The following is a 16594-nucleotide window of genomic DNA, read 5'->3' on the forward strand; positions in this document are numbered from 1 at the left end:
AAAGTATAAATAGTAATGATCCGAGTGATTTTGTGAGATTCAGAGTTGAGTGAAGTTCATGTTTAGTTTGTAGTGAAGTTGGAAGGTGTCAGTTGGTTAATTCACAAGGAATATTGATAGTTGGTTTGTAAAAAGATTTGTTAGTTCATTACATTGTTGTTACTATTGTCTAGTTATCTTAATTATTGTACGTAACAAATTATGTTACAACATCTGGCCCCGAGGATTTTGAAGCGCACGTAAGTTATTTAGCAATTTGTTTGTGATACAACTTGTTAAATAATGAAAGACCTATTAGCTTCCATAGTACATTTGCAAAAGCAAGAAACAAGAGCAACAACGGGAGTTGCAGAAGCAACTATTACAGCAACAACTACAACAACAATTATTGAAGCTATATTCAAAGAAGTCCAAAAATGAGGTTAGTTTGTTTTTGCCAGACAGCGTTTTGAACTCAATGAAACCCAGAGAAGATTATAACTTTTGCATCATACTACAGAAGGTATGGGGAGATTTTAAAGCAAGATTGCAAATGATGGTTGGATGAACAAAAAGTGAGATTGTTACTGTGAAAATTAGCTCCATTAGAGCATGAACGTTACCGTAATTTCATATTGCTCAAAAACCTCAATGAAATTTTTGTTTTGAAGAAACAATAGAATTATTGTCTAACATAGTTGGTGATAAAACTTCTCTATTTAACACTCAAATGAAGTGTTAAAATATAACAAAAAAAGAGGATGATGACTTTATTACGTATGCATGAACAGTCAACAAAATGTGTGAACTTACACCTGAGATGTTCAAGTGTCTTATTTTCGTACAGCAAGCAAAGATACAGAAATTCAGGCAAGAATTCTTCCTAAATTGGAACAATCGAACTAAGATCTAACCTTACAATCCATGCCAGAAAAATGCCAAAGGATGGTAAACCTGAAACAGGGCATAGAAAAAATTCAAGAAAGGATTCCTCAAAAATGCAAATATGTCGACCAGAAATGTACAACCAAAAAAGAGCACCACATACTAATCCATGTTATGGATGTGGGGGCATACATTTCAGAAAAGACTGTCCATTTAAAAATCAAAAATGTTACACTTGCAAAAGAATTGGCCACACGAGTTAACACTGCAGAACAAAATTATGAAGATCAAATGCTAAAAATCCATGAGTGCACTCAGCAGAAACAAAATTCAACTCCCAAATAAGAAAATTTGTACACGTAAAAATCAATGGAATACTTCAGTTGGATACTGGAAATGATATTTCAATCATAAATATGGACACATGGAAGAGAATAGAGAAATCTATGTTGAGAAAAACAGCAAAATCTGCTTGTAGCGTGACGGGCAACAGGTTACATTTCATAGGTGAAATGTGGACTAATGTCACATTTTGAGGGAAAACATGCTAGGTGAAAGTCTTCATCATTAAAAATGCAACCTATCTGTTTTGGTACTAATTGGTTAGAATTATTCAATTTATGGAACCTCCCCATAAATTTCTATTGTAAAAACATAAATCATTGTTCCTCTAAAAATAATTTGTCTGAAGAGTTAAAGAGAAAATTAAATAAATTACTCTCCGACAAACTAGGTCTATGCACAAAGACTGAAGTGTGTTTTGAATTAGATGATGACATTACACCTGAGTTCAAACCTAATAGGAAAGTGCCTTTTGCAGCAAGTGGATGATGAGTTGACAGATTGGAAAAAACCAGAATCATTGAAAAAGTGGATTACGTGAAATGGGCAGATCTGACTGTATGTATAAAAATTAGGTTGTGTGCTGAATTTTCGACCAGTTTAAATTACCATTTAAAAATGAACCATCATCCATTACCAAACCTAGAAGATATTTTTAGAAAACTAAATGGAGGAAAAATATTTTCAAAACTCAATCTGTCTGACACATCTACAAATTAAAGTAGATAAAAAAATGCTCAAAGCTGTTCATGGTCAGCACGCACAGAAGTCTATACAAATACAATGGACTACCTTTTGGACTGATGGCAGAACCTGTAAGATTTCAACAGGTGATGGACGCGATGTTGGCAGACTGTCAATTTGCTATTCCTTACCTTGATGATGTGTTAATCAAAAGAGAATCAAGGAATGTGCATATTGAACACGTGAAGTGTGTCATTAAAAAAAATTAAGAGAATATGCTTCCTCCAATGAATATACCAACACTACAAGCTTTCCTTGGCCTAGCAAATTACTATCAACAGTACATTCCAAATACATAATTGAGAGCACCATTAAACGATTTACTAAAAAAAGAAGTAAAATGGAATTGGTCAATAAAATGCCAAAACACATTTGAAGACATAAAGAAAATACTAATTTCTGACTTGTCACTTGAATGGACATTGTTGTAGTGTCTGATGCTTTGGAGTATGGAATAGAAGCAGTCTTGCAACACAAGTATAAAGATGGAAAAATGAAGCCAGTAGTTCATGCTTCATGTTCGTGGGGAAAAAAAGTATAGTCAGATAAAGAAGGAGGCTCTATCAATTTTTTTTGCGATAAAAAAATTTGACAAATTTCTACATCGTTGAAGTTTTTTGTTACAAACCAACCATCGATCATTACTATCAATTTTTGGATCAAAGAAGGGATTGCCTACCCATAACACAAACCAACTACAACACTGGGGTACAACATTGCAGAACTACAATTTTAAGATGCAGTATATTCTAATGAAGAAAGTTGGTCATGCAGACTGCTTATTGAGGCTAATTCCCAAGAGTGTGAAACTGCTAGAAGAGACTGTAATAGTGTCATTGCAGTCAGAAAATGAAGTAAGAAGTATTGTAATATAATCCAGGAACTGCCGGTGACAGCGCATGATATAAAAATGAAATCCATTACAAGAATAAATGGAACATTGAAAAACAAGCATAATAAAAATACAAATTCAAATAATTTCTCACTATGCAATGATGTCTTAATGTATGCACAGACAGTAGTAGTACTAAGGGCACTACAGAAACGAGTATTGCAACAATTCCACTGTGGGCACCCGGGAATGTCCAGAATGAAAGCTTTAATGAGGAGCTTTGTATATTGGTTGACTATGGACAGGGACATTGAGAAATTGGTGAAAGCATGTAGAGGTTGTGCATTGGCAACCAAAGCATCACCAGTAAAATACCAATTGTGACTGGAGACTGAGAGCCCATGGTCCAGAATACATATCAACTGTGCTGGACCAGTGAGCAGCGCATACTATCTAATCATTGTGTATAGCTATACAAAGTGGTCAGAGGTATGCAAATGTAATAAACCCACAGCAAAGACAACAATAAAGTTCCTACTTGAGTTATTTGTTCGATACAGTGCTCCAGATAAGTTAGCTTCAGATAATGGAACACAATCCACGGGATATGAATTAAGAGATTTCTGCAAAATACATGCCATAAAGCACATCTTTAGCCCAACCCTACCACCCGAGGTTACATTTAACCTCGGGTGGTAGGGTTGGGTAAAGATGTGGAAGCGGAAAGATTTGGTGACATGTCCAAAAGAGCTCTAAGAAAAGCGAGGAACAAGCTAACAAAACATTTTTGAGAATATATAGAATAATGCCAAATCCAAATACTAATTCAGGAAAGTCACCAGCAGAGTTAATGTTCTTGCGTAAAATAAAATCGATCTTCGATAAATTCTTGCCAGGAAAAAATACATATAAAGGAAAGACAAAAAATACATTTGAAGGAAATACAAGAAATATTACAAAACATTTTGAAGTAGGAGATGAAGTTCATTTTAGAAATTACAAAAAATGGTAAAGAAGGTTGGGAGGATGTCAGTGGAATCAAAAGACTAGGTAACATGATGTATTTAATTAAAGGGCAATGTTCAGAACATAAGAGACACTTTAACCTGTTAAAGATGAGACATACAGAAGAACGAAGGGTAATACCAATGGAAATCTGTTTGAAGTGCCAGCACTGAGAGATATTGAACCCAAAAGAACTAGCTTCACAAAACGAAATCAGACTGAATATCTGGAAGTAATACTTAAACGAAAAAGATATTAAATTTACAAAAAAAAAAAAAAAAAAAAGAGTGCTTAGTACAAAGAAAGGGATAAGTGTTGCAATGAACAATGCTACCTTCAAATTCGAGCAACAATTAAGATACAACAGCTAAAAAAAAATTGTTTTAAAGAAGAGAGAGAGAGGAGGGGGGGTACTGGAAATAAAAAGAAATCCACTTTCTCACAGTAGTTGAAATCTCAAAAGGGAAGATGTACTGTTCCAAGTAAAGTATAAATAATAACAATCTGAGTGAGTTCATGAAGTTCAGAATCAAGTGAAGTTTGTGTTTAGTTCGCAGTGAAGTTGGAAGGTGCCGGTTGGTTAGTTCATAAGGAATATTGATTGTTGGTTCGTTACATTGGTGTTACTGTTGTCTGGTTATCGTGATTATTGTACATAACAAATTACAATACAACATATATGAAACATGTCCAAAGTTATCATTGTACTTGCTGAAGATCAGACTCACTCATTTTTTTTATTTACCCACACCATTTAATTTCTATTTAATTTGGATTTAAGAACTGCTCCTTTTCCTCTTTGTGATCAGTATTAATCATTAAACCTAATGATTTTTTTTCTCTCTCCCCATTATGTTGGCTCCTAATTAACATTATATTTTTCATGCAGAACACTTCTCTGTATAAGTAGTCCAAGTAATTTCTTAGAAAATTTCACCCCCACTGCAAGTCAGCTTTTTCTGCTGCAAATCCAATTCAAGTGGAAAAATATTCCAGGAACATACCTCAGATTCCTTGTCTGTTTGCTGATCATCTTCCATTTCAGCTATAGTTTCAATTTCAGATGTTATGAAAGAACCTTTCACTTTATTTAAAGTGCCAATCCACTCAGCAATGCCAAGTAAACATCCCAAAGTCTCAAGACGGTTGGTTTCCTGTATATTTTGGCAGTTCTTCCAGAGAACAAGCTTAGATTCTGTTAAGCCAAGAACTTTCCCAAGTGGCTCTAGGAACATCTTTCAAAACAAAAAACAGAATTACTAATGCATATTATTGTATCTTAAAAAAAGATTAAGATTGAATTAATATTATTCATTACAAGTTGACACACAGAGCAGAATTACTATTATACTACAATTGCCCAATTATTTATTCCAGTTTGATACAACACTTCCACAACTAGATAATCTTCATAACACAAACATAGTTGCTTCAAACTGAAATGTTAACCAATGGTGATGTTCGCACCTAAACTAAGCTGATGAAAAGCCTCTGTCATATCTATCTTTAACAATAAGCATCTGTACACTTTTCTAGGGAAACATATCTGACCAGGAATATACTTCATAAACAGTTGTCATTTAATCTGGGAATATTTATTTGGTTCATAATTGATTGCATACATGGAGGTTGTCTCCCTATCTGCTATCAAGAAGTTGATGGAACAGGGAGAGGTGTATCTCACACTGAAGCTGTACTGATCTTTTTTTTTGTTGTCTATTTCTTCATGCAGCTATGTTTTCAAATTAGAGCAAGTATTTTATGTATTTGGTCTAATACCTTGCTGTTTCCAATTTCTTCATTGGACTAAAGCTCAATGTTATTACCCATTCAAGAACACACTTGAGTGACTATGACCCAAAGTTTTTTTTAGGAGAGATTTGCAGGATTCTGACTACCAATCTGAATGAAATCTAACTAGGTGAAGGCTACAATCTTTAAGCAGTTAGATACATAAGTTCTTATTTAGGGACATCCCTCCATACATTGTGTTTTTATCATATACATGTATTCTCATTTTGAGCATATACACAATCTTATCTTACATTCAGTAAGAATTGGTAGTGTAGTTAATTGATGTATGTACATATAAGTACATACTTTATATTTCTGCTTTACCATTGCAGGATAAATAACTGTGTTGAAATTCAATACCGTCATAATCACCTGTCTCCATGAGCAGTAATCTTCACATCCAGACCCACAAAGATTTCAAAAGAGGTTCAAGGTAAAGTGCTAATAATAAATGAGAAAAGAACACAAATTATATAATTAAATTCACTAGCTAATAACTATTTCAATAAAGAAAACAAAACAACACTTAGTGATGAGTATTGTTCTATTCAGTTTACCTCACTGGAACCAGAATGAATATGCTTTATTTGGGAAAAGAGAAAGACCTGTAAGTGCACAACATAAAAAAAGGACTTACCTTATTTGCAACAGACACACAAATCTGAATGGGTAAACATAGTAAGCAGTCCAGCACAAATTTGGCTGGGTTACCCATATATTTTTCATCATCTAGAAACATCAAAAAATAACAATGATCAGAGAAGATATTCTTCTGAATGAATTGAAAATAAATATATTATAGCATAAACATACACATACAAATTTATACATAAAAGCAAATAAAACTCATACTTTGTATTTCACTCCATTTTATTCAACAGATCCCATATCTGAGAACATCTGCTTCTTCAATTATTAATATCTATTATGGATCACATTCCTCCCCCTGCATGTGACCTTGACGTGACAGGGAGGCTTGCATACTCTTATGATCCCTAGAGCATGTGCCAATGGGGAACGTGTTCCCCTGGTAGGTTCAACCTTGCTGGTTTGGTCGAAGAGGAGGAGTCAGACTAAAGTATACACATCGGCCCTCCAGATTTGGGGTTGCGCTATAGGCTAACACCCTATACACGTAAAAAACACTTGTTACGGAAGCCAACAACAGTTCATTTAATACTAATTCAGTTCTTGGGAGAACCAGGGTTCCAATCCGGAGACTGATGACGTGCTGTAGCCAAACCTGTCAAGAAGCTACATGGCCAAGGACAACCTTGAAGGGCGGTCCAAAGCAGCTCTCACAGAAGAAGCCCATCCTTCTTGGAACCTGGAATGTGAGAACATTCCGAGAGACAGGAAGGTGCGCACAAGCGGTGAGGGAGATGCACCAGTATCATCTCACATTACTTGGTATGTGTGAAGTAAGGTGGAACTCCTTCGGAGAGATCAAATTAGAGACAGGCGAAACATTTCTCTACTAGGGTAAAGACAATGAAGAGGACCACCATGAAGCAGGGGTAGTGCTGCTGTTGTCGAAGGAAGTAGCAAGGAGTCTCATGGAGTGGGAACCGGTGTCTGATCGCATCATCACGGCCAGGTTTGAGTTCAGGTTCCATCAAGTGTCCATCATTATGTGTTATGTACCTACAAAAAATACGGAGGAAGACACAAAAGACCTCTTCTGCTCCCAGTTACAGACAGTGGTAGACAGGATTCCCAGAAGAGACATGTTGATTCTTATGGGAGACATGAATGCCAAAGTTGGAAGTGACAATAGGGGAAGAGAGAGAGTGAAATGGCCTCGGAGTGATGAATGAAAATGGGAAACTCCTAGCTGATTACTGTGCAGTCAACGAACTTACTATTGGAGGCACCCTCTTCCCACACAGACGTTGCCATAAAGCCACCTGGGTATCACCAGATCAGCAGATGGAAAACCAGATTGACCATATCGCAGTCCAGCAACGTTAGAGGAGTTCACTTCAAGATGTGAGAGCCAAGCGAGGAGCAGATATTAGATTGGACCATCACTTGGTGATAGCGAAACTCAAGGTGAAGCTTTCAACAAGGAGAAGACAGGCAAATCCATGGTTGAAATTTGATGTTCAGAAACTGAAAAAAGAAGAGTCAAAACAGGCTTTCCAGTTGTCTCTCCGCAATCGATTTGAAGCCCTACAGACAGAGGTAACTGTGGAACAATCCTGGACAAATTTGAAGGAGGCTACAGTTAGAGTGTGTAAAGAGGTTCAGGGAAGACAAACAGTGAACAGGAAGCCTCGGATAAGTGACGAGACGTCACAGAAGGTGGAGGAGAGGAAGATGCTGAAGCATGAGTTGAACCAAGCCAGAACCCATCAGCAGAAGCAGGCCGTTGCCAGTAAGTATAGTGAGGTGGTGAGAGAAGTCAAAAAGAAACTAAGGAGAGACAGAAGAACATACTTCAATGAAGTGGCCGATGAAGTGGAAACAGCAGTGAGGAAAGGAGACTTGACTTTATGACACTATATGCAACAATAAGGTTAGTGAGTGGAAAGAGAGGCAACCCAGTTAGACCAATAAAGGACAAGGTCGGACAGTTGCTAACTTCCATTGAGGACTAACTGGCAAGATGGAAGGAACACTTCCAAGAAATACTTAATCGCCCTCCATCTCAAGATCAGCCAGAATTAGGGCCTGGGATCCTGCTCAATATTCACATTGGAGAAATCACCAAGCCAGAAATCTGCAAAGCTGTGAAGAGTTTAAAGAATGGAAAGGAGGCAGGAATGGACGGCATACCAGCAGAGGCACTGAAAGCAGGAGGAGAAGAGATGATCGATTATATGCACCATGTGCTGAACCTGGTATGGACGACAGAGAAGATCCCAACCGACTGGAAGAAGAGTGGGGATTTATCACAATGCGTAAAGTGGAGAGGAATTACCTTGCTTTCCATTCAAAGCAAAGTCCTTACAAGAATCATCTTGGAGCAATTGAAAAATATCACTGACAAGCAACTCAGAGATGAGCAGGCAGGTTTCAGAAAGGAGAGATCATGTATGGACCAAATTGCAATGCTCAGAGTCATCGTAGAGCAGACAATGGAATGGCAAATGTCACTCTATGTGTGCTTCGTCGACTTTGAAAAGGCATTTGACAGCGTAGACAGGCAGACAATCTGGGACATCTTATGACACTATGGTGTGCCAGAGAAGATTGTAGGCATTATTCGATTACTCTACGAGGAGTTTTCTTGCCAGGTCATCCATGCTAGGAGATTGTCGGAGGAATTCAGGGTCAGCACAGGAGTCAGACAGGGCTGTTTGTTGTTACAGCTCCTGTTCCTCATTGTGCTGGACTAGGTCACCAGGACGGCCTACGCTACCTCTGGGAAAGGTATTCAGTGGACACTGATGAACAAGCTGGAGGACTTGGACTACGCAGATGATCTCGTGCTACTGTCACATCACCTGCAAGACATGCAAGATAAGGTAGACCACCTGAGAAAAACTTCATGCTGAGTGGGCTTGAGGATCAGCCAGGAAAAGACAAAAGTGCTGCGTATCAACAACAAGCAGGAAGAGGGGGCACCTGTGGAGGACGTTAGTGAGTGTGTCTATCTTGGAAGCGAGATCAGCAAATCAGGTGGATCAGACGAGGACATCACTGCAAGAAGCAAGAAGGCTTGGCAAGCCTTCACTATTCTTTGGCCAGTATGGAAGTCCACTGCCATCTCAACTCGAACTAAACTCCGCTTATTTAGTTCAAACGTAAAATCTGTGCTTTTGTATGGCTCTGAAACATGGAGAGCCACCTGCAGCAACTACAAGAAGATCCATACCTTCATCAACAAATGTCTCCGGCAGATCCTCCATCTGAAGTGGTTTGACAGAGTGCCAAACACCGACCTGTGGGAAAGGGTCAACCAGGAGCCCATACATGTTCAGATTAGACGAAGGAAATGGAGATAGATCGGACACACACTGCGGAAAGAACCCTCAAATGTGACACGACAAGCACTTGACTGGAACCCACAGGGGAAAAGGAAGCGAGGACACCCGAAGCAGACATGGAAGCGGAGCATTTTGGATGAGCTCAGGACCACTGGCCTAACATGGGAAGCAGCCAAGAAACACGCTAATGACTGCAAAAAGTGGAAAATAACTGTTGAGGCCCTATGCTCCATAAGGGGAAAAAAGGATTAAGAAGATGGATCACATTCTGATGAAAGCCATCTAATGAACCCCATAAAACTTTCTTACACAAAATCTAGCTGTACTCTTTCAAGCTGACTTGTTTTGTTTTGTTTTGTTTTTTTTGCATAGTTCTTCATTTTGAGAGCCGCTATCTCAGGAAATATCTTTTCTTTCTAAATGTTACTACTGTACACTCATCATTAAATTTTCAAGCTTGCACAGAAGTTCTCCTAGTTAAAATAACTTTCTTTTCCATTATTGAAATAGTCAATGAAAAGGATAATAGTGATGTTATTATGGCTAATGCCGTAGTGAAAAAGAAAATAATCCATTTTTATCTTCTTGCACTATTATAAAGAAAATATTAAAAAACAACTTACCTTGCTTGCTGTTAGTATCATTATTCAATGTGAAAAGATGTGCCTGTAAGATAATAGAGAGGTAGGCAAATGGTGTCATAGCCAGACCTTTATTGTGAACAATGAGGGAAACCAGATGACCACAAATGTTGATCACATCACTTGTAGAACATGCAGCAGAGAACTTTTCCACAGAAGTTTCACTGATGATTTTTAAATATTTTCCAGGTTCAGTCTCAAGGATCATAAAATCAGTGCGTACTGACTTTCTGCCACCTGGAACAAATAATGTACACATATTTGAATTTCATTAGCTTTAATGCATTGGTAAACATATTTTCATGAGGGTATTTGAATTTTCAGACCAAGAAAAGTTGTACATACAAGAACTAGAAGCAACTCACCAGCTCAACATATTTATCTAAGAGATTATAAAAAAATTTATCCCTTTAAATTTACCAGGTCAGATTTGCTTCTTTAACAAAGTGAACAATTTCTAAATATCACTACTCTACCATGAGTAACCTTAATATATCATCAAATCTCATTAACTCTCAAATCAGTACAAAATACCAATCCTTATTTTTACTTAATGCCTAGTGCATAAATCTCTGTTTCACAATGTTGTTTGCTTTGTAGCAAACTCATAAGAGGCAGAGAGAGAACGTAAGTTCGTTTGCCCGAACATGAGAAATTATTGATTTCTCATTGGTTAAAAATTACTGCCCATATACGAATTATGAACAGAAAGAATTTGCAAAGCTGTTCAATAATGAAGAATTAGGCAATAAGAAGCCAACTCAACTTCTTCGGAGCATGAACGAGCTTCTTGGGGATCAACAAATAGAAGAATCTTACCTCAAAGAGGTTTTCTTTACTAAATTGCCCTACAAGACACAAACCTTGCTTTCGGCAGTGAAAAATCAAAACTCTCTTCAACAATTGGCAGATTTAGCAGATGGCATTTTGGAATTGTCATCTAGAGAGTCTGTAAATTCAATTCCTTCAATCTCTAATGAAATACAAGCATTGAAGGAGAGTTATGAAAAACAATTTGAGTTATTGACGAAGAAAATTGAAAGTCTTCAGTTCGAAAGAGACAGTCACTCAAATACAAGAAACACAAGACGACGAAGGAGATCGAAAAGTCCCAAAAGAAACGACATATGCTGGTACCATTCAAAGTTTGGTGAAAAATCTTATCGCTGTGTGAAACCATGTTCATTTAATTTTTTGACAAAAAGAAAGTCGGGAAACTTCTCAACCACAGATTAGATGCAACGAAATCTGTGGATAGCTTAAATAAAAGTCGCGTATTTTTCGTTTTTGACATGAACTCTAAATTTGGCCTGTAAAACTTTTAAAAGAAAAACCAAAGCCTGTATATTTAACTCTTCAAGCAGCTAATCAATCTGAAATTCAAACATTTGGAGAGATTAGTCTAACTATCACTATAAATCTACGAAGAGAATTTAAATGGATCTTCATAGTAGTGGATCTGCCTTACCCAATATTAGGGGCAGATTTTCTCGCACACTACAATTTAATGGTAGATATGAGAAAACAAAAGCTGATAGACACTGAAACTTCATTAAAAATCCAAGGAATGAGATGCAGAAAGGTCACATTGTATTTCATAGCGTCCTCAGAAAATCGGTATCACAGGTTGTTGAAAAATTATCCTAAAATTACGACACCATTAGCTCTAAATACCAAGTGTATGCATTCAGTAACACATCACATCATCACACAAGGACTTCCAAGTTTTTCCAAGTCGAGAAGACTATCTCCGGAAAAATTGAAAATTGCAAAGGCCGAGTTTAGTCATATGTTGGACCTGGGTATAATTCGTCCTTCAAGTAGTAGCTGGTCAACTCCATTAGTTATGGTAAAAATAAATCTCATTGACTGGCGTCCTTGTGGAAATTTTAGACAACTTAATGCAAAAACAAAAGCAGACAAATATCCAATTCCTCATATTATGGATTTTGCAACTTCTTTGAATGGTTGCACTGTTTTTTCGAAAATTGATTTAGTTAGAGCATACAATTAAATTCCTGTGGAAGAAAAAGATATACCAAAAACTGCAATTACCACTCCATTTGGGTTGTTTGAATTTCTTTGCATGCCTTTCGGATTGAGGAACGCAGCAAATACCTTTCAGAGATTTATGGACGAAGTAACAAGAAATTTACCTTTCGTATTTGCTTATATTGATGATATCCTCATTGCTAGTCCATCAGAAGAAGCACATGAAGACCATTTAAAACAAGTTTTCGAGAGGTTGACAAAATATGGTATAGTGATAAACCCAGCAAAGTGTGTTTTTGGTGAAACCACTACATCTTTTCTAGGTCATCTTATTGATAAAGACGGAATTCGACCATTGCCAGAGAAAGTTGAAGCTATAAAAAAATTTCCAATACCAAATTCTTTAAGAAAGCTCAGAGAATATTTAGGGATAATTAATTTTTACAGAAAATTTATTCCTAAAGTCATGGAGATCCTATATCCCTTAACTGAGCTATTGAAAAATAGAAGAAAGAAAAACGAACCAATAACTTTAAATGAAAAGCAATTGCAAGCTTTTGAAGATATAAAAGATAAACTTTGTAGAGCAACACTTTTAAATCACCCGGTTCCTGAAGCGAAATTATCGTTGGTAGTTGATGCTTCCGATGTTGGAGTCAGTGGAGTTTTGCAACAATATCATTGTGGTTCTTGGCAACCACTATCTTTCTTTTCAAAAAAATTGAAGGCACCAGAAACGAAATACAGCGTATTCGGCAGAGAATTGTTGGCAGCTTATTTGTCAATTAAATACTTGAAGGTAGGTCATTTACTTTATTTACTGACCATAAACCATTAACATATGCATTCAAAAGTTCTTCGGAGAAATATTCTCCTAGAGAAATTAGACACCTTGATTTTATTTCACAGCTTACTGTGGATATACGGTATATCAAGGGTGTTGAAAATTCTGCAGCAGATGCACTTTCTAGAATGAACGTAGATGCATTAAATTCATTAAACAATATAAATTTGGAAGAAATGTCTAAGGATCAAGTTGAAGATAAAGAATTTTCTTTATGTAAAAATTCTAGTTCCACTTCTTTGGAATTTAAACTGTTGCCGATCCATTCATGTAAATCACATATTTAGTGTGATGTTTCTACAGGTTTTTCGAGACCATTTGTGCCTGAAAAGCATAGAAAAGCTGTTTTTTCTACCTTACATAATTTATCTCATCCAGGTATTGGAGCTTCATTGAAATTAATATCAAGTCGATTTATTTGGCCTGGTATGAATAAGGATATTAGTTCCTGGGTCAAGTCATGTATGCAGTGTCAAAAATCTAAAGTACATCGTCATATCAAAGCACCATTAGGTACTTTTGCAAATCCAGATGCGAGATTCCAACAAATCCACATTGATATAGTTGGACCATTAACTCCATGTGAAGATAACATGTATTTGTATAGATCGTTTCTCGAGATGGCCAGAAGCTTATCCCATCAAAGATATTTCTGCAAAAACTATAGTAAAAACCTTGTTTAGTAACTGGGTATCGAGATTCGGTGTCCCGGATAAAATAACAACCGATTGTGGTAGACAATTTGAATCTACCCTTTTCGCAGAATTCAATAAAATGTTGGGAATTAAAAGAATTCGTACGACTTCGTATCATCCACAGTCTAACGGCATGATAGAGAGATTTCATAGACAACTAAAATCTTCATTAAGAACTTATTCTGATTCTAGCAGTTGGTTAGAAGCTTTACCAGTGGTATTGTTAGGAATCAGAAGTGCTGTTAAAGAAAATATACAATATTCTCCTGCTGAACTCTTATATGGAACAACATTAACTCTACCTGGTCAAATGTTTGAAGAAAACAATTCTTTTAATGGAGATGTTAATGATTATGTAACTCGTCTTCAGAAATTTCTTACTGATATTCCTGCTTTTACGAGAAAATTACAGAATGTTAAAAGTTTCATTCCCTCTGATATTAATTCTTGGACTCATGTTTTCTTACGTAACGATGCTACTCATAATTCACTGAATTATAAATACACTGGACCTTTTAAAGTCTTGTCAATTAAAGATAAAACTATGACTCTGGATATACATGGCAGAGAAGAGATTGTCAGTTTAGACAGAGTAAAAAAAGCATATTTAGACCAGTATCCTTGTCATGGAAATGATGATGAGAGCGATACATCACATAACAAAATGAAACAGAACAACACATCTCTGAAAATGAAACAGAGCGACATTCAAAACAGTGAACCGCAACTTCGAACACACGATAAAAAGTCAATATTAAAATCACATACCAGCGAAAAGAAAACTAGAAGCGGTAGAATTGTACATTTTCCAAAGAGGCTTTCTCAATTTGTTTGAATATATTCCTCATAAACTCTGGAAGTTTTTGTTATAAAATTTTTTTTTTTTGTTTCCGGAAATTGAACAATGAAGAACGCTGTTTTGTTAAACCATTATATGTGTGGTTATTCTTTAACATTGTAAAATTGTATTTTTTCAAAAGTGTGTAAATTCAAATATTGTATTGAGGTATATATGTATATATATGAATTGTAATTTTTTTTATCGCAAAATTGAGAATTTTTCTAGTGAAGGGCTAATGTAGCAAACTCATAAGAGGCGGAGAGAGAACATAAGTTTGTTTGCCCGAACATGAGAAATTATTGATTTCTCATTGGTTAAAAATTACTGCCCATATACGAATTATGAACTTCGTTGAAGAAATCTTTCACGGGGTTACGGTTCTATGATTCGTGTATGAGTAGTTATAAAAACCCTGATTTTCGGCAAAATCTCCAGTGATCGTTGGATGTTACTCAAGTCCACGACACTCACCCTTTTGAGTATAGGCTAATATATATGCCATGTTCAATACTCAAATCCGACAATATTGAATTGTCGTGAAACCTTATTAGTTAGAATGAGAAACTAGTTAATGATAATTTTAAGTCGTAAATTCTCTACGATGAAATGCTTTGTTTCTAAATTTCTATAAATGTAAAAATATGTATGTAATAAATTAATGTAGAAACTTAATTCCTTTTACTTCTTGTTTCTTTCAACTTGTTGAATTTATTTCTGTATATTAATGAAACTGTATTTTTTTATGTGTAACGGTCAAAAAAATATAATCTATATCTTCAACATACGTGCACAGGATAAACGCTCACCCAGCGTTTTATCATGTATACATCATAACATTTACGCAGCCTAAACTGAACTAAGAGTTATGCTTAGTGATAAATACTTATAATTAAGTTATAAGTAACGAAATTATCATTATAGCTTTTAATTAATAAACAATAAAATTCGTTATAACTTACGAATGAAAACATTATAAATAAAGATATAGTATATCTCACATTTCAACAACCTGTTGTTGTGATAAACAACCAACATAGAAAAACTGGTGTCTGACCTGTTATTACACATAAAAGCTTTTTTTTGCTTGTTGTTTGCTTTGTGATAACCATTGTGTGGAGGCGCAATGGCCCAGTGGTTAGGGCAGCGGACTCACGGTCATAGGATCATGGTTTCGATTCCCAGACCGGGCGTTGTGAGTGTTTATTGAGCGAAAACACCTAAAGCTCCATGAGGCTCCGGCAGGGGATGGTGGCGAACCCTGCTGTACTCTTTCACCACAACTTTTGGATCTATTTTAAAACGGGGGCCACATTTTTCATTAATGTTTTACGTAATGTTTTTGGTACGGAAGACTTTCAAACTTCATATACTTATCTATTTTGTGTTATAGAACAGAAAAATATTTTTGTATTCGAATTTATTTCATGTAAAAAATTGTCTTATTTCGATAATTTCAACCAATCACTGACAAGTATTCAGTTGTTTACATTTACTCCTTTGGCTGATTAAGCGATGTAAAGCGTATTTAATCTCCATACCTTCGTTTTATTTGCTTTTTTCATTTTAAATTTGCTTTAACCCTAACCCTAACCCTACGGTTAGGGTTAGGGTTAATTGTTTCAGAATCGTTTGTTTATGTAGTCGGCACTTAATGTATATCGGCTGAATGGACGTCAGTGATTGGTTGAAATTACAGAAATACGACAACTTTAGCATGGAATAACTTATGGATTTCTTTTTCTTTTTAAGAAGACTAAGAGAAAAGATGTTTTATATGACACATTCTACCAGTGTTCCAAGTTTCAAAGTGTTTCGTTAATGAAAAATGTGGCCCCCGTTTTAAAAAAGATCCCAACTTTCTCTCATTCTTACTTCCTATTTCTGTTGTGCCTGTAATTCAAAGGGTCAGCCTTGTCACACTGTGTCACACTGAATATCCCCGAGAACTACATTAAGGGTACATGTGTCTGTGGAGTGCTCAGCCACATGCACATTAATTTCACGAGCAGGCAGTTCCGTTGATTGGAACAACTGGAACCTTCGACATCGTCAGCGACAAAGTGCCAAC

The 16594-nt window shown here is 36.2% G+C and overlaps 1 protein-coding gene across 1 annotated transcript in view; it reads right to left on the reverse strand.

Moving 5' to 3' along the window:
* LOC106877076 (uncharacterized) overlaps positions 1-16594 on the reverse strand; it is a 272305-nt gene that overhangs the window by 187714 nt on the left and 67997 nt on the right. The window contains exons 6-8 of the mRNA XM_052973794.2: positions 10137-10391; positions 6219-6310; positions 4792-5022 (exon numbers count right to left, since the gene is read on the reverse strand). Coding sequence (XP_052829754.1) covers positions 4792-5022; positions 6219-6310; positions 10137-10391 — 578 coding nt within the window. The remainder of the gene's footprint in view (positions 1-4791; positions 5023-6218; positions 6311-10136; positions 10392-16594) is intronic.

Source organism: Octopus bimaculoides, chromosome 16, assembly GCF_046866305.1.
Source record: "Octopus bimaculoides isolate indiv1 chromosome 16, ASM4686630v1, whole genome shotgun sequence".
Taxonomy (NCBI): Eukaryota; Metazoa; Mollusca; class Cephalopoda; order Octopoda; family Octopodidae; genus Octopus; species Octopus bimaculoides.